Source organism: Anopheles coluzzii, chromosome 3, assembly GCF_943734685.1.
Source record: "Anopheles coluzzii chromosome 3, AcolN3, whole genome shotgun sequence".
NCBI lineage: Eukaryota > Metazoa > Arthropoda > Insecta > Diptera > Culicidae > Anopheles > Anopheles coluzzii.
In genome coordinates this window covers 1,341,910-1,368,754 of record NC_064671.1, presented here as the reverse complement: position 1 = coordinate 1,368,754, position 26,845 = coordinate 1,341,910, and the positions used below count along the sequence as shown (strand labels likewise).

General features: G+C 46.2%; 1 protein-coding gene across 6 annotated transcripts in view; it reads right to left on the bottom strand.

Moving 5' to 3' along the window:
* LOC120959964 (kinesin-like protein KIF21B) overlaps positions 1-26,845 on the bottom strand; it is a 40,930-nt gene that overhangs the window by 4,630 nt on the left and 9,455 nt on the right. For 3 of the 6 annotated variants that reach the window (XR_007452781.1, XM_049610683.1, XM_049610680.1), the window contains exons 4-13: positions 9,538-9,676; positions 7,469-7,552; positions 7,162-7,398; positions 6,625-7,093; positions 6,353-6,555; positions 4,304-6,273; positions 2,920-3,402; positions 1,552-1,695; positions 406-550; positions 55-344 (exon numbers count right to left, since the gene is read on the bottom strand). Coding sequence is in view for 5 of the 6 variants with exons in the window: in XM_049610683.1 (XP_049466640.1) it covers positions 55-344; positions 406-550; positions 1,552-1,695; positions 2,920-3,402; positions 4,304-6,273; positions 6,353-6,555; positions 6,625-7,093; positions 7,162-7,398; positions 7,469-7,552; positions 9,538-9,676 (4,164 nt within the window). In the remaining variant the exon portion in view is untranslated. The remainder of the gene's footprint in view (positions 1-54; positions 345-405; positions 551-1,551; positions 1,696-2,919; positions 3,403-4,303; positions 6,274-6,352; positions 6,556-6,624; positions 7,094-7,161; positions 7,399-7,468; positions 7,553-9,537; positions 9,677-26,845) is intronic. The other 3 variants (XM_049610682.1, XM_049610681.1, XM_049610684.1) reach the window with 3 other exon arrangements.

Sequence of the window (26,845 nt, the reverse complement as noted above, 5' to 3'; positions counted from 1 at the left end):
TACCCCCTTACAAATCCACTGTCGCTATACACCAGGATCTTCTTTTGCACTTACCATAGAGTAATTATTGGACGAATGTTGCTGCTCCGCAGATCCCACACCTTGACGAAGGCTCCCGAGGCCGAAAAGAGTAGATTGTTCACCCGATCGTACTCGACGGCCGCCACCGGGCCCAGATGTCCCGTCAGACAGTGTGGCGTTGAGTTTGTTCGCAGATCCCAAACCTTCACCGTACGATCGGCTGCCGCTGTGAACAGCATCTGATTGCTCACCTTGATCGAGAGCACCGAATTGGTGTGTCCTTCAACTACGTGGGTGCAGATAAGCGGGGAGCCAGCCTTGTACTGAAATGGAAATTATTCCATTAGTTATCCTTCCAACCTATTTCCACCAGCTGAATCTTACCCTTCCGTTGAGTTCCTTGATGTTTCCTCCGGGCTGAGGATCCTGCGTTCCTGCACCGAGACGGGAGAACACGTCCCCATTATCCTCGCGGGATATTCCCCGCCGGTAAACTGGTGGCGAGGTTGGTACGTCGTTCGAGTCCTCACTGCAGAACTCATGCCAGGTTTTACGCGGATTTTGTGCACGGGTGCATTATGGTGGTTTATGATGATGTGTCAGTACGTTTAGTTGTGTGATTAAAGCAAGCGGCCAGTCAGGTCAGTTCAGCAAAAACACACACACACACACGCACATTATTAAAGTACGCCCATCGGTCAAGCATCGGGTCCAACGCGGTTTGGTTAGTTTCGAGCGTTTGTAGCGATGATGGTTGGGTGTATAAAATGAAACAATTTTTGGCAAGAGATTAATATGAATATCGCAACGAAAACAGCTGTCAAATCAGTTCTTTAGGTTTGGATCTTTTATAACAAATGCAACCATTTAAAACATGCTGTTGTCAATATTAAAGCTTATTAGATTATCTGAAACTGTAAAACTGTCAAACATTATGAACGACGAAGCGATCTCGTAGTATTAGTAGTACAAAAACAACTAATTATTTTATTAACTTCATTTCAAGTTTGAATTATTTGTTTTGATCTAAAAAAACCTAAATTAGATTTATCAATTTTATTCAATACTGGGTATAACAAATATAAATCTTTTACTATAGGTTAGCGACTGGTATTGATACTGCACATTTCCGCGGCCATGAAGGTTTAATACATTACAAAATAACTGGTTTTAGTTGGTCAACTCCATCAGATACGGTACGCTAATGAAAAATGGTATTGAGCTATTATCCTATCCTATATGGGGAATCGGTGCGCGTGCCGAGAAGCATTATCTACGAGAAAGCTTCGTTGTTCATCAATCATCGTTTGCCGTAGTAGTAAACTGCCGAGTTCTTAAACTGATGGTCACTTATCAAACCGCTGAAAGGGCAACAAGTGGGAAAGTGGTTTTCTCTCATTATATAAATGGCTTAAAACTTTGCCTGATCTCAGCTAAAACAAAAACAACTATTTATGCGATCGTCGAGGGAAAGTCAATCAATCAGACCTTCTGTAACTGATGCCCAATAATCAACACAAGTATACTCACATGCCGGGAGACATTTTGCTGGTAAACGTCCTTCGGCTGATTCTTGGGGATGAGGGAGCACCGCTCGCTTCGAACGATTTTCTGGCAAGCAGCGGCGATGCCGTACTGTTCTGGCGCGACAATCCTTGATGCGGCTGCAAACCTCTGCAAGATGGGTGTGTGTCGAGTTTTGTGATTAAAGTACGTGTATCGATGTGTATCGTTGTGACTGTTGCGTGCTAAATGCATGATTTCCCTTGCATGATACAAACATAGCTACTGCTGTTGTGCGTACGGATGTGGAGCGGCAATGTCATGGTGTTCCAAACCATCTCAAAACTCTTCATCCCACAGTATCACAAAATAGACTCCGTTTACCTTCTAGAAATCTTTTATTCAAATGGCAGTGCGACTGATCACAATCAATACCCGTCAGTATTTCTACATTTTTCACAGACAATAAAAAAACAACGCATTCTTTCACTAGTGCTGTCTATCAAAAGTTATATCTACATCTTAAAGCTTTGTGTGCAATCCCGACCGCAGAGATAACTTTCTGCAATGAAATAGTGAAAAATCAAACGAAAAGAAGAAAAAAAAAACAAAACAATACCAAATCCATCGATCTCAAGTTGATAAAGCTAATATTGGCTGCAGTTTCTAGCAGAAGCGCGCTCACACTAAACAAACAAAAAACAATAGCAACACCATTCTTGCAAACAAACTCCCGATGTTAATCAGAAAAGCTGTCAAGAATAGATGAACAGTATAGTATGCTGGGGTTCAGTGTTTAGCTAACAATCCATTTTCTCTTTTGGCAGCGGCAGAGTGGCCTCGGTAGTGCAGTGTTGCCGGGACGATGCTGCCGCTATCCTCCAGCAGTACTGCTGCCGGAGGAAGCAACTGTTCACCGATGGTGGTCAAACTGCTTTCTATAAGCCGTTTAAGCTCTAGAAAGGCCTGTATGGGTAGCAGACGATACAACATATCGATGGTGGCCAGTAGACGCAGCATGATTTTTCTAAAACAAAGGGAAACGATACATCATGGCTCCGGGTGCAACAGATAGAGATGACTTGCACCACCAAACGCATACATGCTCGGTGCACAGTCGAAAACAGGAAGCAGAGCACAGCATTCTGGTTATTGGTCACAACGCACTCATGCGGAAATTCAATCGCGCAATCCTCAATTAATGTCCGATGTACACGAAACAATGGGATGAAAGCTACTTACAAGTAGCTATTTCGATCACCGATATCTCACAGCATCCATAACACACGCAGGCAGATACAACAACAACAAAAGGTCAGTATAAAGTTTAAAGCAAGCAAAAGAATCCCATAAACCAACACCGAAGGCAGCGTTGCATTGCCCGCGACTACTTACTTCAGCGAACCGGGTGCACTGGGAACGCGCGAAAGCGGTACAAACGTACGGGCAGGAACGGGAGCCACTGGTGGCGGTGGTGCGATCGGTAGTCCTGCGTTAGCAGCCGCGACCGCATCCATCGCCCCGTCCAGTATCGTGTACGAGCGGGTCATAACGTCCGACCTTTCGTGCCGGTCCTGCAGAGAGGGCGGGTGCTTCGTGTCATCGTCATCTGCGGAATCCTCGAGATAAATACAAATACCCACTTTCTCAAGCTTACTGCCGCCACTGCTGGCTCCATTGCTAGCGCCCGTTCCACCGTTGCCGGCGCTGTGGTTGAGATTCCGATCGGGAATGCCAACGCCACCAGCACCGTCACCGGCAGGACCGACGTAGCTGGAGCTGCTGCCGTACAGCAAATCCTGAATGGTAGCCACCGAGGGCACCACCGATGGGTTTCGTCTTTGTTTCGAGGAGTTCCTGTAGGTGACGATAGAATCGCTAATTTTCATTCAATCCCAAAATGCAAGGGTTTCAGGACAGGGGAAGTATTTAACAAGGGGAACCGTCGTAACGTGGTCGAAGAAAACCATATTGGTAAACGGAGAGGGGTAAGTGCATTTACAGCAGGGAAGGAGAGAAAAAGCGAATAGAAGAGCCCGGAAAGAAAATTAAAAAGGGGAAAAAGAAACAAAAAATACATCATAAAACCATATCATATCACACGTAAATAAACTTTAAAAACGTAGCACAACCCTACGCGGATAACTTAACAGCTGGAAGGTCAATGAATGGATATTAACAAATAAAACACATGTGCACTGTAAATTCTACAATGCAGAACATTAGTTCTACGAAGAATATTCGCCCGAAAACATAAAGCTACTACTAAGTCAAATTTAGTGTTTCTGACGTCATTTTCTTATTTCGCTGCAGGAGTAAGTATTCTGTAGCAAATTAGACTGAGACTTGTGTCGGACAACTTCATAACCAATATTCATTCGATTTCGTTGCATTTGCGCATACCTTCGAGAACTGGGAAGACACAGAAGAAAGAAAACGTAGTAAGATCTTTTAATATACAAGTTCAAAGACGATGGGCATCTGAATATCTGGTTTGAAATCTATATGACGCGCATCAGAAAGCCCAGCATGTCGAAGACCGTTGATGATCCCTATGATACATTTACAAGATTTTGATGTAAACAGGACCGTTGAATCATTAAACACACTGGCAAAGTGCTGATACGTACTATCTAACACACTCAAGACCACACATTTACACATTCATCAAACTAACCAGGTGGAAAAGCTTGCCTGTGTTATGTGCGCTATTGATGGGAATAAAAGCTGCAAGAAAAGGTTCATTTACGAACCGGAGCATGAAAACATGGCTACTCACAGATTTGTGTTGCTGCTGCTCGGTGAGGGGCTGCGCGTCGTCGAATCCACCACGTGGGGTAAACGATACTGCTGTGATGAGGACGGTTGTGGTTCGCCATTTTCCAACAAATTCGCTTGCGATTGAGTCGCGTACGAGTTGGCCGACTGGGCGGAGCTAAAGCTAGCATCCGACGCGGAAGCTGCAGGAGCCCGCGTCAGAATGTACTGCAGTAGCTGCTCCTGTACGCTAGTATCACGCTGCAGCTCCGTTAGTAGTGCGTCTCGCTCACGCAGCTTGGACTGTGCCACGCCGGCCTCGCACACATGCCCAATGGTAACGGTACAGACACGTTGCAGCATAAATTTGGCCTCCTCGACGGTTCCGATGTTCTCCATAATAGTCTGCAGCATCAAGTGCTCCGAGTTCAGATCCTTTCCATCCTCTATCTGGATAATCGACTTTTGTAGTTCCGTGATCGTGTCGTGCAAGTAGTTCATGTTCGCTATTATCGTGTCCTCCTCCGACACGAGATCTTGTAGTGTAGACTCAGCGTTATCCTTCCTTCGCTGTCGCAAGTTTGTCAGATCTCGTGACAGCACGTCACGCTCTTGCATAACGCGCTCCAGCTCCATTTCCAGCTCCAGCACCGCCTGCCGTGTGCGAGCCGCTCGCATAATCGAACGCTGCAACTCTTCCCAGCGACTCTTGAAGCGTTTCGTGCCCTGCAGCATACTGCCAATGGATGTGTTGCCCTGCACACGCCCGGCCGCCTTTAAGCTCATTATTCCGCGCTGTGATTTTCGTAGGTTGAAAACCTCCTCAGTCTTTCGCTTCAGTACCTGATCCTTGGCGGCACCCTGTGCCTGCAGTGATTTTATCATATTTTTATGCTTCCGCGTTTCCTTGCGAAGCTGCGCAATTTCGCGCGTCTTGCGGCTTTCCATCTCTTTGTGGCGGTTGCTCTCTTCTTGGATTTTCTTCATCAGTCGTGTCTTCACCTGCTTCAGCTCCGCCAGTTCACCTCGTAGTGTTTTGATCTTTGCGTCCTGCGCCTGCATATTGCGCTGCAGCCGCAGATGTTCTTTGTTCGTCGCTTGGAAATGGTTCAGCTGGCGCCTCAGCTCGTTCAGCTTTCGCTCGTAATCCTCCTTCACGCGTTTGATAGCCGTCTCATTACCTGAATTTTGTCCCTTGTTGTTCATAGCACCCGTACCTCCATTGCCGATAGTGGCGAGCACTTCATCACGCTCACGTTCGGTGTTGGATATTTTCTCCTTCATCAAGTTGAACTGCTTCTCGTACTGTTGTCGCATTATCTGCAACCGCTGTTGAGATTCTTCCAGCTGTTCTATTAGCCGCACTTTAAGTTCAATGTCCGAGTTCACGTCGGACATCTCCGCACGCAACACTTCAGCCTTATCGTCCGATTCGGTGTCCGAATCGCTATCCGAGTTCTGGTCCATACTGCTGGATTCGTGCTCGAGTCCCGGTAACGATCGGGACATCAGCGTTTCTCGTTCCTTTTCCATCTCGTGCTTTAACATATTGATCATCGTTTCCGGATTATCTTCGATAAACGGATACGTTTTTATGCCAAGCTTCGATTGCGAGCTCTTAGCTTTTTTGAATTGCTGGAACATCTGTTCCGATTCGATTAGCTTCGCCTTTAGCTTTTCTATCTCGCTGATATAACCGACTATCAGTTCCTGCATGGCGGAATCGTTACCACCTGCCGTGCCGACCGGACTAGAACCATTGTTAGTGCTCGCAGCATCAGCACCACCGTCCCCAGCGGCGGACGCCTTGTGCAGAGAGGCTATCGTCTGCTGGGCCTGCAATGCAGCATTCTTTTCCGTTAAGGCATTTATAGTCTCTTGCATCGCTTTCACTCGCTGCTGCAGTCGCTTATTGTCTTGCGATAGCATTTCATTCTCCAGTGACACATCGGATATGGCTATATTACCATCGGCATCGATGCTGCGTTTGCCCTGCATTTTAACAAGAAAAACAGATCATACACACTGATTAATAATTCTGTTACATGACTCACTTTCACAACAAACCCACCTGCTTGTATTCGAGAATTTCGAGCTGAAGATTGGCAATTTCTCGCCGCAGTAACGATATGGTCCGTGAGCTCTGATCTTGGTTGATTTGTACTTTGTTTTTAATGTTCCGAGCTCGGTTGGCATACTTCAACGTGTTTAGCGTCTCCATAAAATCTCTATCACTTGGCGATACGCATGCAATCATTATCGTCTGACTGTTGCCTGTAGAAGAGTGAACAATTGTTATGCAACTTAAACGACCAGCTCTCACACCAAAACCGTCTCACTAACCTCCGAGCGAATCCTGCAATAATCGGGTCAACTTGGAGTCCCGGTACGGTACATGGGAAACCTTTATGGTCTTATCACCCAGCGCAGATATGACATTGCCCAACGCTAACAGGCCGCAGTTGATGGAGATTCCTTCGCGAGCCCGCTCACCGGTGGCACCAGTACGTTTCAGTCGTTCCGAACCAGCCAGATCGACAAAATGAAACTTGGAAGTGAGCGTTTCGGTGTCACCTTCAGCGTTACCACACTGCTCGGCCGTCATGACACGCTGCCTTCGGATTAGAATGGTGAACAGTGCGTGGCTTCGCGAAGACTGTTCGTTCATTTGCGTAGAGGCGGTGGTACGAGCGAGGGCACCCTGCTGCAAGCAATTCAGAGCTTCCTGAGGACCAGCCAATGGTTTGATAGTTGCGCCCGCCACCGAGATGCCACCGGTCGCATCTTCAAAGATTTTAAACACTCGAGCACCCTGGAAACAGAGAAGCGAATGTTACAAAACGGATCCACTTTCGCAACAAGCTAAACTCGCACACTTACTTTATTGTAAGGGTCCAGTAAATCTATAACTTCTTCATTGTAGAGCTCCATAAACTGTGCGGCAACACTGAACGTCACCGTGCCCAGGTACGTTCCATCCTCGTCATACGGGTTTTGCTGTAGCTGGGCAATGCCTTCAAACAGATGCCGGACTGCTCTCGGGATGATACCTTCTTGTGCCTCTGGCAGGGCTCGTTCAAACCCAGTTCCCATCGTGTACGTTTTACCAGATCCGGTCTGCAAATAGAATCATTTTATTTTTTTAAAAATCATTCGATAAACTGTTGCTGCTGTTTATGCAACTCACCTGTCCGTACGCTAACACTGTAGCATTGTAACCTTGCAGTGCGCCATCGACCAATTTTTCGATGCAGTTATTGTACACGGACACCTGTAAAATATTCAATGTAAAAGAATAAAGTTATAGCAAAGTCTGCAAGATATTCGGAAATATTTTATTCTCTTTCTGTACATTTTTTTCTGCATTTATATGCCCTCATACTCATTCGACCTACATTATTTTCTTCTTCAAAATAAAGAGCAATCGTTCCAGCGGCAAGCATGAACCCAATCTGCAAATACGTTGGACGAAAAGTGTCGCTTCATGCCAAATAAGTAAAATGAAATGCTGGATGCTGCTATTGCCACTCCTCCGAGCCACTGTCGCGCGCCCGGTTGTTTGTTATGCCTTAAGAGAGCATTTTGTAATCATTTGCTTTGCATATTGTATAGCAGCAGTAACAGCAGCAGTAAAGCAACAAATCACGTACACACAAAGTACATCCCATCCATTCGTGTTAGCTTGTGGTTCTTCTCCCAACATGGAACCGAGGAGGTCGTGCACCGAGCTCCGGAGTTTGTGTGCTTTACTCCAAACACGACACATTTCCGTGCGTTCACAATTTGGTAATGCACCACACCACCAAACACGCTGGACCCCCACCTGTTCCCTGCCCAGCAGCCGGAAATAAACAAATGCCATGCCATGCCGACACACCCGTCCACCACCACACACTGTCAAATGATATTTTGAAGAACGAGCCGGTGTGCCTCCAACTGTGATGGTTTGTTTCTTCTTTCATGGATCCATAAAAAAAAACGGTTCAACCGGTAAAGAGCGCATCTTCTCCGGCGGGTACATCCGTTGAAGCTGGTGGCCTCATAAGCGCCATGCTGAGCATGAGGAATGGTGCACGAGATCTATCCGCCACCGTTCTCATCTTCCTATTGTTAGCTACGTATCTCTTACATAGTATAGCTGAAATGTCGTGGCGAGATTGAGACACCTTGGAAGCACATCTATCATGCCCGATGTTCTAGTTCTAACACAACAAACCATTCCGTAGCAAACGGTAGATGCCATACAACAAGTGAAAATACACACGTCTCATGTTTCATTCCATCTTTTCATCTCGTCGACATTACAAAAAAAACGAGCGTAAAAGAAACTGCTGAAAGGTGCCAAGCCATCAACAACACTGGTTGGGGCTCGTCTCCTGAAAACGCTGCACGTGCGCCCACATACGCGTGCGTTATCTACACCTTACAATCCCTCCACCATAACTGTTGAGCGCTTGCACAACGTGAATGCATCATTTTTTCCCGCTGCCACTGTGCTACCACCAGCAGCGTGTCCCGTTTGTTACAAGCGACACAAACAACACACGAAAAGATGATGGCAAATATTGTTCCTTATAAAATAGAAGCCTCTTTTGATGTGCCACTGCCAAAGGCGACAACTCACCCGCAGTACAAAAGATAACACAAAAAGGCAAACGAACCTCAACGACTTGGCTGAAATGGTTGGCCGTAATGCAAACAAAGTAGATTATGCTAACAGTTATCGAAAGGAAATAAAACCCCTTACGTCGTATGTACACCTTAACCTGTTGTCCAGTCCAGTCTAGCTGTGACCCACGGGAAGATGCATTGTTATCGCTTATCATCATTCAACATTACACCCCTGTGCGGGAACAAATGATAACAAAACACAGTGTGTGCTGCAACATGCGAATGCAGCCGTGATACCTCCGAAGCAAACGATAATCGATTCGATGACAACAAATCGTTCTCTATTATCAATGGCGTTTTACAAACGACACTCAGCTGATTTCTCCACTCAGCAGCGCTTTCTTAGAAGAGGAAGGCCAGCCGGTCGGTCGGTCAAGTCAGCCAGCTAGCGCTAATGGCGCGTTTTGTGTTGGATCCATGGGCCCACGAACACGCTCCAACATCCTACGCAACAACGTACGCAGCAGGCAACCCACACCACCACCACACGCCGTCCATGGACAAAACGTTTGCGGCGCTTTGGTATCGTTGGATTTCTACCGGAACCTTGGTGGAAGCTCCGCGCGCCTATGTTTTAACACTTACCTGCGTCGTACTCATATCGAACACATAGTCGAAGGTAAAGGCCTTATCGGATCCGAGCAAAACCTGCGGCTCACCAGGCGTGACCTGCGTGCACACCCGGCACATGTCGATTAGCTCACGCGGTATCTGTGGACGAATTCTGAAACGATGTCCGAGAAAGAGAGAGAGAGAGAGAGAAAACATTAGTAAACAATCGGGAATGAATGTGAGGACAGAATGGCCAAACCACGATGGACCAAACCACTACACAGGATGTGAAATCGGTGACACAAAACTTGGTAAAACCATACACGCTTGATTAACGGTTAATTTTGCAATTACCATGTAGCGTTTGTTCACGCCACGAACGGCCGGACCGGGGAGAGAAGAAAGTTCAAAGATCGGGAATGCCCGGTACAACTGTAAGATCTAGCTTACAACAGCTGGTACACGACCGGTTACACATCGTTGCATCGCTGATTGGGGTAAAGTTTCCGCACTTGTATGCAAATTAATTGAATTAGCGGTCAAAGTCATTGCAACGGGATGGTCACTGCCTTTTTCTTATGCGTGTTGTGTGCTGCAGCAGCATGTACGGACTTCTTCCATCTCGCAACTCGTTTCGTGAGCCCTCCCTCTTACGCGCTGTTGTTAGTGAATAGTGTAATCGAGCTGCATTGCCCTCTACGTATATGCACCTCACATCGCATCAAAAGTTTGCATAAAACGGGTCAGTTTTTGTCCCCTTGTAATCGCCACATAGGCACGCCTGTGTGCGTAAACTTGACTGTTGGGGTTCACGGAAGTAACCACACCACACACACACACATGGGAAGATTAAAACGGCATAGACAGTCAAGTTGGCTAGCCCAAAGGTATTTATATCTTGAACCACCAGCCGTTTGACACTCGTCGTCTTAGGAAACGCCCGCAGCAACACTCCGAAGGTCAGCTTGTCAGCCGTTCGTGTTGTACCTTGTCCGGGCGGCAGTTAACGGTGTACTACGGTGCAACTGCGGTACAGGGAAGAAGGTGTCGTTGTTTTGGAAGTACAGGAAACCTAGCGATTTTTTTTTATCTGCACACTTTAAGAAGTGCTTGCTATCCCTACGAACACCCTCTACCATTGACAATTTGTGTGATTGATATACGTCGTGGTTGATCGATTGCACTGTTGACATCGTTGCACGTTAAACATGCATTTAAATACAAAAATGAAACACTTCAACTGAACGCGTTGAAAGCAACAACTATTTTTCTTTTTCACCACCCATCTCCTCAGTGAGCTGGAGTCACGTATAGTTCAACATAAAACTATTAAAATCTCATCAGAAACTTAATCACGAACAGACACTCATAAATAATGACATGTACGTGCGTGATTGGTGGAGAACAACGCGTCCGCGGACTTCAATTTCCTGCCTACACGACGCACGCTACTTTCGTAAGGAAAAGCAGCAGCATCCCAAATGGAACGGACGACTAATATGGGATAGAATCCGAATATCTTCACGCTCACCATTCTTGCAGACGACAGTAGCCTTCCGATAATTGTGCGCACTTCCAAGAAATTGCACTTCCCATCAGCGCATACTAACCGCAGGTAATCCGAGATGCAGGATGTAGAAACGCATTCAAAATGAGATTCCCAAAGCCATGAGTTATCCCCCACAAAAACCCATCCTCCAATGCAGCTGAAACTGAAACACGTTCCAGGTATTTGAAAAGAAATTTAAACTCATTCTCCGGGCGGCGGCAGCAGCGGTAGCACTACCTTTTGCTGATTAAGTTTACGCTCTCAGACTCACGTGGCATCGGTTTAAACTTGCCACTTTATCCTGTCCCTCCCCGATCATCCCCGATTTGCGCCTACAAAGCTTATAACACTGTGACATCGGACGGTGTCGTGTAACAACCAGAAGCCAACCGTTCAAATGAAGACAAAGTTGTCTGTTTTTGTACACGATACCAAAATATCAGAAACAGGAAATATGAGGAAGTTAAGCGGTGTTTCTTCACATTTTACACCACACGACGACGACCACTTTGGATGTCTTCTCACGTACATGCCAGGGGGAAAACACACATAACAAAAACGGTCGGCTAGACGCCGGGACAACTTCGCTTTGTGGTTATCTTCTTCACCACCGTCGCCATTTAGCTGGGTTACACACCACTCTCCAGTGTATGCATAAAGAACTATATTCTGTGATGCAATTTTTATATCCTTTTGCACCTTCCGCCTATGTACTCGCGGTTCGTTTCCTTCTGCGAGTGGCAGTAGCGCCGACAGTCTATAGTACAGTTAAGAGAGCATCATTGAACTCCGTTTGTTCGAACGGAATGCATGCAGCAGAATCGTGCGCCTTTTTGGGAACCACACACACAGGAAACGAGCTGCATGCACCCTGACGAATCTGTAAAAGGGCTTCTGCATAACAACAGCACAAGCATTCACCAATAGTAGTAGGTTTGTTGTCTACCCAACTGCCGATAGTAATGACATCACCAGCCGTCAATTAGCATACGGGTTAAGAGATTCCCCGTCTCAGTATCTTGGAAAACTAAGCGATTTACAATTAACGGCGCTATTTACGATCCGTACGACTACCATTAAATCACACTCCCACAAGCTCTGCTGTTAAGACAACATCATCTACAGATTGACTTCACAACTATTTGCCCATAGAGTCAGTTTCATCTCACGATATGACGATAGGATCGTGCTACTCCGCCAAACGATCAAGCAAATAACTTTCTTCGCGTTTGTAAAGATAATCTCACGGAGAAGGTGGAACAGCTGCGAACGCACATAATGCATGCGTGACGAGGAATATGATCTAGGCGAAATGCAATCAGGGACTGAACGAATGATGACTCGTGATGCACGTCCGCTACTGCAACAACTCCATCTGCCATGTATACGTATTAAATCGTTACAGGTCGTGAGAAGTGAAAATAGAGATTTGTAGTTAGCGTTCCCATGTAATAATAAAGCAGGTAGCCACATGCTACGTGCATGATTCATCATCCAGGGTTGACTTAGGCGTGATAGGGCTTCATAATCTTGAGGGCGAATCGTTCCGATCAACCGAAGTTTACAAACCCAATCGTTGCACAATAACCTAACGAGCTTACAAGTCTTGCCCTGCACAATGAGTCAAACAACGAGATTAGTGTATCTACATTGAATGTCTTTGTAATGGTATGGATAATTTCCGCTACCCATGGATTTGATCGTGCTACTATCGAATGGGCACACCACGCCTTACATCGTTTATAGATCGATATTTCGCACACTTCTAGCGCCAGATAAGATATGTTTTATCAAACTGGTGTAAAAACAACGCATCTGATAAATGTGGTCATGACCCACATGTATCTTGAGTAGCTCTTGTTTGTACTTGTTAGACTTTTATCAAGCTTTTACCCAAGGATATATTTTTTTGTGGAGGTAACAAACAATCACTTGCATGAATTGCATGATCAAGCTTGCATGAGATTACTTAATGGAAAAAAGATCGCTACAAGGATCCATTTTCAATCCCAACGCCTTTAATTGATTTTACATGTTTAATGCACCTTTCCTCTCTGTTCAGTCATACTAGTATCATGTCCATTCGTAAAGGGCTTGTTATTTCCATTAATTTGTGTCTGGGTTATATGCCCTCTCTGTCTCTCCCTCCTTTCTGACGTCATTGTTGACATCGCACCGAGCTGATCGTAAATTCAGCGCACGTCGGCCGTTCCTCACAGCGCATTGCCCCTGTGGTGCAAAGCGATAGCTGAGTTGACAATGCATGTACAATGTCAAGGTTACGCTGCAGCAACAATCGATGAGGAAGAACAACAACAAAAAACTGCACCGAATGCACATTTGCGCGTGAAGCGCGTTTATACCATGCAGCCAAGCCAACAAACCTCCTCATCACCTGTTTTGCGTATATTCTTGCGATCTTTCAACGGGTAAACAGCGTGCTTTAGAACTCTTTCCACCTCGAATCGCATGCACTTTTCTCCCTCGAAGTAATGTAGCACTTTTGAGACCTGTGTTGCCGTAAACGGAAAGTTGTCGTGCCAATTCCGGGTTCGAAGCGGCCAATGCGGATGCGGAAAATTTCTAGACAGAAAGCAAATTCCAATTCCTCAATCTATTGCTCCTCCACAAGTTTCTCCACCAGCGAAACGGGGACATTTATCCTATACCCTCAAGCATTGGCCACATCACCACGTCCCACTAGGCGGGCTCGGGAGTTTGATATTTGCATATTTTTCCCGCTCTCCAGAGTGCATAAATTATTCTCACGTCGCACCAGAGCAAGAGAGTTTCACCCTTTTTCCGCGCCAATTACCCACACACACACCCCACACGACACGAATCGATTGCGTCGGAGAGGAAGCGTGCGGCAAGATAGAAGAAACCTTAAGCTGCTCCCACAATATCGGCGTGTCAAACATGGAAATTTGTACCGATGAATTATGCATCGTGGTGCAGGCGCATAAGTACACCCTTTTGGCCACACGAACAACCCTCGCCCCTTCGTGTGTCCGCGTGTGTGGGGAATAGATGTACGAATGTGATTGTATCCGTGAACACGGGTTAATAAGCTTTTCACTGCGTGATGCTCTTGTGCCCGGTAGCTGCCTCCCGCGGAGAAGTTTCTTCACAGGCTGAACTTTTCTCCAAATCATTTCACCAAATTAACCACAGTAATCACCCCCAGGCAGCGGGAGGAATTGCGCTGCTTCTCATCCAAGAAAAAATAAATCTTTCATATTCGTTTGATGCACACAACTAACGGTGTCCCGTAGCATTCACAAACCGTCCCATCTTCTACCCACCCTCGAAAACGGAGGTAAACTTATGCACCCTAAATCTCGATCGTGAAAACCGTCACTCCCCAATTCTCTTGAAACCCCTCTCCCCCTCCCCCTCCCCTTTCTTTCAAGCACACGATGCACGAGCTATAATTAATTGGTCATGCAACATAATTTAATCCGCAATGGGAACAACGGGGAAGTCGTCGTCCACGATGTTTCACGCTTTGCAGCAGGCTTCGTGGGGCGGCTCATCATCATCATCTGCTGCTGCACCTTATCGAAATGAAAACAGCAGTTCAGCCCATTCAACAGGTTGTTGACCTCGGTGTGAACTATCGCACGGAGTGTGGCGCACGCGATTCGGAGCGCAGAGTCTTTCTTGTGTATTTATTTGGCGAAACGCAGCATCTTCTTAAGATAAAGCCAACATAATCTTGTGTAAGGCATCATCAGCGCTGGCAAGATGATGGTTTATCATTTAAATCCACTATTCAGCAGAGGTTCTCAGGTTCATACGTAGTAATTTAGCAACTAATTGCCATCAGTCAACGACGCAGCAGGAAGCAGTTTTCCTCCAACCTACAGAAGAAAATTGAGATCATATCTTTACAACATCTTAATTCTCTCATTCGCACGATCGTCTCGAGGAGAAGAAGAACAATTCGCGATGGAGTTTGATGAATAGTTTATCTAAAAATTTGATGAATAGTTTATTCAAAACGATGACGGTAAATCATTCAACTGTAACAACTTCGGGCACCTGAGCATTTCACAGCACAACAAGGTATTCGTAAACATTCGAGAGTTCATAAAACCATGTTGATTAAATGACTCTAATAAAGAGCAGAGAATATCCCCATAAAAAAGAAGGTTGCTCATTAAACGGACAACCTGCGTACGTGCGTAGGTGTTTTCACGGCAATCTGCCACTCTAAACGCTACGAATGTCACTCAACCCGTCAGCCTTTTTGTTGTTCCCCTGTACGATCGATCCACCCAAAAGTGTATGTCCAAAAGGGATTTGTAGCAACCATTCCCCCGTACAGCCACAGTCCATAGCCGCAGTCTGGCGCGCGCGCGCATGAATGAAACCATCTTGCACGTTTACGGAGCAGAACTTTACGCAACCAACCAAGAGACGCTCTCTGCTGCAGTTCAAAGGCGCGCTGCTGCTGCTGCCGCCACCGTCTTCACTACGACGCACGAAAAAACCAGTCGTCCTTGACCAGACCATATGCACCAGGCACCCATCGGGCCACCCTTCCACAGACCACGCTTACTGCCGAGGTGGTATAGAGACAAACACACGAAGCACATGGCTCTTTGATACCGATGATCAAGCCTGCTAGTGTGTGTGTGTTTGTGTACGTCGTCTTTTGCCTTTACTTCTTAAATGGATCTTCGCGGACAAAACAGCTGAGAGCATCGAAAACATCGAGCAAGAATGCCCCCACATCGAGTATCGAGGGAGAAAAACGGAGTCGCAGCACGGATGGCGCCACCGCCAATGACCGGTATGGTACCGACGTACGCCAACGACCGACCGTCACCCAGAAGATGGCGCGCACGAGCAAGGGAGTGCTGTGCTTGATGCTTCCTGCCTTTTGCCTTAATACAAGCCGCTTGCAACGCCCACGGCCAGCCCAACGAATGGTGGTCGTCTGTTTTTATTGCACTTTCCGTAGTTTATCGACAGCTCCCACAAACAGATGGCACTGTTTGATTGCGCCGTACGACACCAGATGACCGTGGAGGGATGGCCGGAGATGGCGGGAGATACTATCGACGAAACCTGCCTGCGAATAACGTGAGCAGAATATGTTTCTCTTTTATTGCGCAATGGTGGGTACTTGGGCTGTGGGTAATGACATAACTGATGTCTTATTTAAAGGAAGACGCGCTAGTTAAAGCATTCGTGGTGACATGATGACTAGCGTGTGCCTCAGTTCGGGACATTTTAATAGATGTCTAATGAAGTACCTATTCCATGCGTCACAATGCTATCCCAACTGCCGAAGAGAATCGCCTTTCCATGCCCCAAGTAAAGACTGTGTCCTTTTTCTGAATGATACTACGAACTCTACAGCAAATTGGGCATCAATGCAATATGCAAATATTTACCCACGGGAAGTCTAAAATACTGCCACTTGGCAGCAAGGTTCCATTCACATTTTTGTAAACCCAAAATGTCAAGAGGATACTCTGCAACCGTGGGTTCTGTACCGAAATTAGCGGATCACTGCGGTGGTACACTCAATTTTTGAAAGTGCTTTTTTGCACGTAAGGTCATTTGCATATGACCTACCTCTCTCTCTCCTTCTTGCCAACAAAATCGAGTTATTTTATTAGCCCTCTCCTCAAAGTGTGCTGAGTGACGTTGAACCAAATTTCAGTTCAAAAGCTTACCCTCCAATTTGCGTTTTTTTATGCTAATCAATATTCAACCACCCCGCAAGCAATTGCAACTGCACACGTGCTGGAATCTCGGCGTCAAATAGGTATGCCACCACCTTCCGCCCACAGATGAACATTCTTGAGACAACCACACACACACACACTTCAGAACGAGAAGAAGTGTTGGTGGCAAAGCGTGCCGGCCACGGCTGCAGCACGCGTAAGAGGAGTAATGTGGGTGAAAAAATCGATGCTCGGCGTGCTGCCAAAAACTGTTCACCATCAATCTGTACAGCAGCGAGAGGGCAGTTTCTGGGGCAAGTGCTCTAAGCCTTGCACCTCCTCGATTTCTTGACGTGGACATTCGGTCTCAGTCGGTGTGTGTGTGTATACACACGTGCCTTATTTCTAGCCAATGATGACGTACACGAGAGCGAGACAGTGCGCGCACTTCGATCGGCATCCATAAGCTAATTGGATCGATTGAATTGCGTGTCAGTGAAGATGGGCAGCACACAAAAAAAAACTGCACCCTGCAAATAAACTCGTAAGAGAAGTGCAACGCACACACATACAGACATTAGATATTCGCTTTGTGTTTTGCCAATGAAGGTTAGTTGAAGTGAAAATCAATTACAGTTGCGTGGCCTGCATTTCACCACGAGATAAAGGCAATTGTGCACTTCATGGTACAATGAAGTTGTCCCAACAGAAATTGTCTCAATCTGGAGCATTGAACCTTTCGAGTGGACTCCATTTCTAAAAATATTAACACGCTCTGCATCTTCATGTACATTTCAAATCCCACGATCAAAACTCGTTGCCGTCAACCTTAACAAAACAACGATTTACACAAAAACAACGATTTTTTTTCTCTCGTGTGACCCACTCAATCTGCGCCTAACACGACGACGCACGATGGGCGTAGCGAACCCACTGACTGAAAACTTGTACAACACAACCCAACAATCACAAAACGATTTATGTGAAATGTTTTATGCACGAAAACAATCGCTTGTTTCCAAAGATTTATTCACTCCCTTCACTCATTGCTGATGCAAACAAAATAAAACACCACAGACCACTCTAATTGAATTTTTAATCAAATCATTCTAATTACAGCTAAACTAAGCGGCGCAACATATTTCTCTTTAATTAATTAATGACAAGACACTAATGGACACGGCCACCGACCATTGACGTAACCACTTTGAATCTTGGCACTCGACCCAAACATGTTAAAAATCAATGTCGGAAGACGCACAGACAACGCACCGTGCTGCGGGATCACGGTGTTGGTTGGCAGAAACATTATCATCAACCACCCAGATAAAAGTGCGTAATTTAATCGTGTTGCTAATCAATTATCCCCTTTCTAGTTTAGATATCGATTTAATACGCACAAAAAAAAAAACAACCAAACGCCGGCGTTTTTACATTTAATCATAAAGCTTGACCCCGACGGGAACCCGCTTTAGCATGATAAGTAAGCACTCCGTCGTACCTTATATTCCTTCCCACTAGACCCCTCCCATTCCACCAGCAGTGCTGTGTAATTGAGATGGTTAATGAAAGCACCAGTGTGAGCGCTCTTTGCGGTAGCACGGTATATGTGTATCTAACAAATTCGCTTACGTCGCTTTAATTCATCGAACCGGTTGACACACAAACGATGCCGCGCTCGGTCTTGTTTAAGCCAAACGGATCTCGCCCCGATCCCCAGGTCCGGGGTTCATTTCATTTTATTGACATAAGCCGACTTAAACTACGCCTGTCGCGCCCAGACATGCGGTTGAGCAGCCGGCTGTTGGTGGAAGGAGCACCAGAAGGGCGAAGATCGCAACCTTTAGCAGCGTTTAACCCTCGAATCAATTTGTTGTCTATCGCTCGCTCGTAGCTATTTCATGCGTGGACACAAATTTATTTAACGATTATTGAGCATAATTGATCATTCATAAATATTTGACAAACTATAGAGTTTGATCATTGTGAGTGATTGTATTTTAAACCAATGTTCTTGAGATGATGCAACGTCACTGAAGGTTCCCTTAAGGGTTTGACAATCTTTGAACAAATAGAAAATCTTCCATATGATGCTATAATGTGTCCTCTCTCTCTCTAGATTACCTCAGGAGATATCCGGTAATTTATAATATCCAAGATTACTACTGACACTTCCAATCAACTTCTAACAAACTTCCAACATAGCTCGACAACGCCGCCGCAAAAACCACTCATCTGTGGAGAGCTGACCAGCGCAAAACGACTATTAATTACTTAATGGTTGCGTGTGGGGGAACCAATCATACGCCACCATGCATTGCATGCGACCGGGCGGCATTTGCAAATCTCTATTAATGCACCTTAATGCCACTTAATCGTGTGCACACTACACTTATACACGCGTGTGTGTGTGACTATAATTTGCATGCACATTATCGACGCACCGACTGCGCTTCTTCTCCATCGGTTCAATATTCAAATCCTCTCCATAAGCATCCGCCTTGAACAGTGAGGCGCGCTGCTCCAGTTTTACAACGCCTCCCACAGGCCCCGGATAGTGCTGCATCGTCGCACAACGCCCAAACCCTGTAACTAGCACCTTTCTTGCGAGCGTGCCGGAATTCAAGCATTTCCTGTTCTCGATCGATTTTCCGCTTCCTTCCTTCCAAGAGTGCGGGGAAATGCTATTGAACCAGGCCAACGTACCACGGGGTAGCACATTTTGCACTGAGACATGCAACTTGAGTTTCCCGTGCTTTCCACACCACACCCAACAAACGCAACCCGTAATAATAGATTTGCTTTTTTGTTCCATGCGATCGATCGATCATGCTACACATATGTGTGAACAACACAACAGCTCTTTTCCGTGAGGAAAGTGAATAAATAGAACAAGCCAGGCACAAAAAGCGCATAAATACACACACTCCCTCCTCCTTCGGGAGGTATGTATGGTAAGACACGGACGCCGTCGTGGTAACAATTCCACGTGAAAGTGTTAAACTCAACTTAAGGGCAATGATCTGGGCGGGGTGGTCCGAAACGAAGGAAACAGAAACAACCCCCAAATATGTTTCGCACAGTCCGTCCCAACCAACCCACCACCGTTGCGAGCTTCAGAGGTGTGTAAAAAAAAGCATCGTTAAAGCTCACTCACCTCAGCCGCACGCCATAATGTCGATCAAGGATGGACACCTCGCTTCCAACGGCGGTGCCAAAACGGGGCGTTTAATTAATGCCCTCAGCTGTCCGCCCTTCGGCGTGAGATGGCGACGGGAGGCCAAAGCATTTAAGTTGAGTTATGTTCGGTTGTATGATAAAAAAAAGATCAATCTCGGCAGTGCCACGAAATCTTTGCGCTCTTTCGCTCTCTCTTTGTCTGTCTGTCCCAATCCTGGTCATGGCACCAAATTAAATACATATTTTTAGATAAAAAACGAGGTTCTTTACAAGAAAGTACATTCTTCATCTATGTCTAAGCAGAAAAAAACTCCGCTCAACAATCGCTTAACCTTTAAGGTTAAATATTTGCTCGACAATCAACACTACGCGTGAGCCCCACACTCCAACATCCTCAGTTTGAAGGGGAAATTTGGCTATGGTGCAAACACCACAACAAAGTGTCCGCTTTTCGGTTATGAAACATCTCCCCCCTGTTGAGGTGTTCTGTGTTCACCTCTGGCACAGCACCACCACACTAAGTTGACCCGAGGACTAAGCGACCAAGTGAGCCAATCCTATATTTACCAAGCATCATTGCCTCACGCAAACATTACGCCTAAGCTCAGCCTCTTAAACACGAACAACAGACTCACTGTTTATGCGCAGCCAGAGACACAAACCCCTTGCCCTTGCCTTCCCAGTTTACTTGAGATCTACATTACCTGGACGGGATGTTGTTAGGTTTCAAAGTGTCCTACACGCATTATGTAGCCCTCCTAGCCAGCTTCCCGCTTTTTTCCCCGCCGGCTCGGCACGACAACGCTTTTCACTGGCTTAAGCCGCGTGTCCCATGTGTCACGATTTGAGCAGCACATCGACAGCAATGTCTTGTTTAAAGTGGTTGTTTTGAGGGAATTCAAAGGAAACGCACGCTAGATGACAATATTTAAAGAACCGATTGTCACTCGCACGCTACTGCGCGTCACCTTTGCGCGTTTGTTTCAAACAAACACACAACACATTGCGTGTGTAGTACATGGTTGAGGTACTTTTATTTTTACAATTTTACTTAAAGTGGACAGCGAAAAACCAATACCATGAGGCAGTGTAGGGTGGTCTTCACTGCTGGGAGTCATACGCAAACTTCTCCAGATATGTTCATGGTGCTCCTAATTAGTTACGAGTGATTGTTCCTCAAGCATTGGCAAATATTTCATCGTGCCCTTGACTTTTGGCGAGAAAAGCACAGGTGTCAACAAACATAAAGAACGATTCTTCGACCTATTCAACACTGTGTTGTTTTTGCAAACATACTCACACATCGTAAGTGACGTAACGCAGAGCAGAGCATTCGTTGTGATTTTGCGACAACTTCAACGCGTCCGATCATCTCTCCTCCGCCAACGTCAGTACCAAAATAAAAAGGGTCACCCCAAAACCCACAAGGAAGGTCGTGAGCGTAACTCTCTTCGGGACATCTCTCTTCGCGACGCGTAAATAATGATCTATTTTAATCCACCCCAATACCGGAGAGGAGCGCAAAGCAGGACACTACGTGGCCACATCGCCGAAAAAGGCGGGATTCGGTGTAAACTGAAGCTTATTTTAGGTTCCCACATGATTCAATCGCACGCGCACATTTGAAGCCGACGGCTGAGCGCCACAGCTTTGAAACTGACAGTTTTAGCGCAATCTCAGCTGAGCGGCAACAGATGCGGGGGGCTGACTGATGCCGATGTGTTTGCTCTTGAAATTCTAGCCCTCCCCAAGGTCTCACGACCTCCCGTGTGTGACGACCTGCCTGTGCTAGTAATATGATGGTGTGTTTGGCGTCGGTGCTGTTCATACTGTTGTTCTGTTTATCCCACCATAGGGAATAATTCAACTTAACTAGACTTCTGTAAAAAAAGAAGGGTGCGCCAGAGCAAACTAGCACACACATTATGCATTGAACTTTATTGCGGTTAAATACATAACCGATCCCAATCATCATTCAGCGGAAATTGACAATATCCGGATATTGGGAAGCCATTCAAGCAACGACTCCACACAAACCACCTGCCACTACCCTTGTTTGTGGCAAAAAGACATCATGGGAAATTTATTGGCCATACGGCACACGACAGTGCTCGAATTTCAACAGGTGCTGCTTCAAACGTACGTGTTTCACTTTCAGAGTGTGACCTTAACATTGTGTCACGGGGTGGTTGGATCACGGCAAATAGACGTCACAATTTATTATAACGACACAACTGGCATTGACTATCACTATTCTATAGACCTATTTTGCTCTGAGATCTCGAGATTTAGAGGTGGCGTACGTTACCATCCTAACAATTAAGCAAACACGCGATATATCTTACACCGACCACGACACCAGACATCCCTAATCTCAAACACCACATAAACCGCAAAGCATCCCTCCTCTCTTTTGAGGTGACAAAAATGCCGCCATATCAACTACCGCAGTTGCAATATCCTTGCCGCAAACCGATCAAACGATATATCAAAGGAAACCGCAGCGATTGATTTGCAATGCAGGGAAGCAAGCAAACAGCAAGCTGTATCATCTTCCATACCAAACGTCCATTGATGCTTCCAAAACCGCAATGTATGGCACCTTGCCAGCACGGGAAGAAGCGGAAATTGAAGGCAAAACCGTTTTAGCAAGCAGCAGCAGCAGCAGCGGCAGTAGAATTGCTAATCGTGCGTGGATCGAATTACTGAAAGGGTGTCTTTCACTAACCACCACCACAACCAACCGAAAACAACAATGCACGGACGAAACACACAGGTTCATTAGCATCTAGCCCTTGGCTTATGGTTGGCGAACCGTTCATTGCACCATCCGCCCCATCAGCGCGATGTGGTTCTTCGACGTCCAACATCGGCAACAATCCAAGAAACGACAAGGCATCTGACGTTACAAAACGAGCATCGCGTCCAATCAAAAGGCCTTGTGGCAAAGCCAAACCCCAAACCAATTTCCAAACAGCTCGTTAGGAAATCGATAAGATTAAAGGCGCGTAGTTATTGATGCTTCGTGGTCACCTTTAAGGGTACACCTTCAAAACTACACCACTGCAATGTAATAATACTGCCCCCCCGCATAGGTATCGCAAAGAAGCGAAAACAACATCCGACACCCAAACTGCGGTATCTGCTGCGTACAATCCCCCAATACAACCTTAGCAATCTTCATTAAAACTCCAATAAAATACTTCAATCGAGCACTTACAGGCTTTTCTTTACGGTCCGGAATTCGTACGGAATCGGAATTCGATACAATCGTCTCGCTACCGTTACACCGATGGCAATCCAATCTTTTATCAACCTGCCTTCCGCTTTCTGCCCTCTATCCGCTACCACAGGGACTGCTGCAAACCTCAGTGAAAGTACTTTCACCAAGTACGACTCCCTGCAGCGTTGCTTTCATACGCTAGCATTAGAAACCGTAAAAAAACGCATAAAATGTCACCGAAATCGATTGGAAAAGCTGCAGCCGACTGACGAATTCCCTCGATACTCGTTACCTCGTTACTTCCTAAACGATCGTGTGCCAGCTAGATCAGATCAATTTTCCTTCCATGGGGCTGTTGTGTTTTCCACTTTCATATCCGTTTCAACCGGCCAATCGCGAGTACCTTCTCAAACCGTTTACTTTACGTGCTTGAAACAATTGATAGCAAAAGAGGGACGACGCCCTGCTTGAGCATTAAATTGTCCACTTAAGGGTGCAGTTTGTGACGTTCTTTTCAACGTCTGTCTGGCACAGATTTTTTGCCATTTTGCACGTGCAAAAGATCTCTTTGATCACCGATGGCCTAGACGGTGGGTGACGGCTTGTAGTCGTGAGCGTTCACAATATTCAATTAAGTGTTTTCTATGCAACTATTGTCGTACAGATTGCAGCACAACCACCGATGATGGATATACTTGATACTCTCGCACAGTGCACACTCTGTTGTGTTCCGTGCGCACTCCAACAACCACTAGCCAAGAGATCATTGCAACAAATGGACCCTCTTTCACCCACCCCGGCTTCTCGTTCAGCCGAGCCGAGTAATTGCATTAAGTTGGCGGAGGTCACGCAAGATTGACGCCTAATTTTAGGCGGCCATCGTACGCGTACAGACAATCTCCATCTTTCCTACGAGTCCTATTTTTCGTCCGTCTCCTTGAGGCACGCGTAGACTAGACCCGGCAAGTCTCCATCGCGCTTGGCGTCGAGCTAGATACATTCGATGACCCGCTTGTGCACTGGCACGGTAAAACCGCTGCGGTTGCAGAGACGACTACCGTGTCCATGTTAAGTGCCTCTTGGGAAATTACTTCAGATAAGAAAGTGAGTTGCATGGGCATTTGTTTCGATACAACCGACAACAAGTACTTAAATGCTTGAATTTAAAGCATCTTTTATCCCACGCAGATGCGGAAATGGTTTCCAAACAAACTTGGGGCGTTTGAAATCAAACGAAATAAAACAAACATACAGTTCTCGCTGTTCCGCCGAGTGCGCGGTAGAAATAGCTCGATGATGTACTAGAGCTCAGGCTCCTCATGACACCTGAGTAAAGCTGGTCCGCGTCCAGAAAAAAACAATACCGGCTCAATATTTGCTCAAATGTTTCAACGCTTCCATCCGGCAAACCGGCACCCGTTACCAAAAACGGTACCAGTGTTCGATGGGAAAACAAACGAGCAACGAACCCATTTGCTCCAGATCAGCGATCGATACAGAACTTTAGTTCGGAAGAATCAACAACTCCATCAACGGATGTAAACCACCTCTCTCGCTCTCTCTCTCTATCTTGCCCGCGCTCTGTGTATCCGGTTCCTTCGCACTTTCGGTCAGTAAATCTACATTTATGGATCACCAACACCTTCCTCCACACGAGCTTCCCCAAACATGGCGTTGATCGTTCGGATGTTTGGTAAATTAGGGAGAGAAACATCAAACGTCGACGTGTATTGCCCCCAACTGGATTTGGCCTGTTGATCGAACGAAACAGTTGTATGACGGTTTCAGCGCAGGGCCGATTTGCGTAGTGCCAAACGCGCTCACGCACACGTACCGACCGACCGGCGCGCGCTCGCTGTACCGACAGACTGATGAGGTAATCGTCCAACCCAGACCCGCTCCCTTCCCGGCGGGGCCTTTTCGTCACGCCGCTAGACGGACCATGCCGCAAATGTGATTGACGAAGTGTGATATGACCGTGGGGCGTGAAATCTGCCGTTTTTGTGAAAGAAACGCCGGATTACCTCACGCACATTCATTACGGCGCCTGGGATCAGGAGCGGTGGACCGCATGGCACGTTTATCTCGATTCGAACTTCGAGCGCAAGGTTAGAGCACAAACAAGATAAGAGATCCCTGCGTACACCAAAAACAACAACCCTATTTGATGCTCCACTTTCGGGGAAGCATAAAACGCGATGAGTCAAGCTGTTCTGCTAGTCAAAGTTGGTGGCTAAATAGTGCCCTAAGATCGGTTTTGGGACCATCAGTTTATCAGACGCTGATAATGATCGTGGTGTTGTCTACGCGAGGCGTCACGGACACACTTTCAAGCTAAGCTTCAGGTTACGCTGGTAGATTGATCAAGTGCTGAGGTAAATGATGGCACTTTTAGACTAACCCAAACTGGCAGACGCCACTCCAAGGCACATAAATACAAAAAGGTCACAATTTGACCGTCAAAAGAGTATGTTTGATCTGCGCTGATCTAAGGAACTGGAGAGGCGTTAGTTTGATTTGGTCAGTGGCATGGAAATGAGCTTGGCAAACATTGCGCGTCCTCCTCTTCTGATTCGATCGGTCAAGGAAAGTTGGAAAAATAAACAAGTTGTATATTTGGTAACTTCATTTTTGTGGGGAAGGTGAATCTTCCCTCCGACGGCCTTGAATACGAAACAAATACCAAAACAAGCTTTTGAGGTGCGATGAAGCGGTTTGTAGTGGAATATTCGGAAGCTAAATCACCACTCCAACAGCTTGCAATATGTGAGCGGTAAAAGTAAAAGGCGGTGGCGTTTTTCAAAGGCAGTCTAATTCTGTGCCCTATCAATAATGTATGAGTTTGCCTAAAAAGTTTGCAGCAAGCTTGTTGCTAAACCTTCCTACGACGCATTTCTGGTGAATGGATCACACAGTTTAAAGTATACGCCACGAGTCATCCCCGACCGAAAAGAAACATCCACCACACAAATGCACCAAGTGAATGGGTCTGCCTTTGAATCAGTCAAATGAAACATAATTTAACATTTGAAAGTGCAAAATGACGCTGCATGCACACGACGCCGCACAGTTGGTTGAATTGCAACGGAAAGAAGCGAGAACGGCAACGGCTACCACCACAATCCACACCACACAGCCATAGCAAACATCATAATATTTTATCAACATCATCAAGTCGTGATCATCATTCCATGATCACCCTAACCTTAGGCACGGGGTACTACTACAACAGACTCTTGCGGTTGGTCGTAGGTTCTCCCTTCCCGGAAGTGGTAATGAAAATGGACACCATTTTCACTGCTACGGGTCGGTGGTGCCACAACGATCGTACCATGCACACACACACACGAGTGTGAAGGGTGCCCAAACTTGCCGGAGGACAGGACAAATAAAGCGTAGCCCCGGGAATGGGAATGTTTGACGACGACAGATCACCAAAAGAAGAAACGTTAAAACCCCGCTCAGCACAACATAACGCGGGGTTGAAGACACCTAAATCAATAAATTTCAACCACAAAGTTGTGCTTGACTCTCTCTCTCTCTCTCTCTCTCTCTCTCTCTCTCTGTCGTGGAGCGTAATAAAGACTGCCGTGTTGTGGACGCCTCGATTAGGGGGGGAGAAGGAAATGTGTTCCTCTTCATTCTGGTGTCGAAAACAGCTGTACACTTTTAAGTTTAACACATCACAGAGGTGTTAGCAATGTCTCA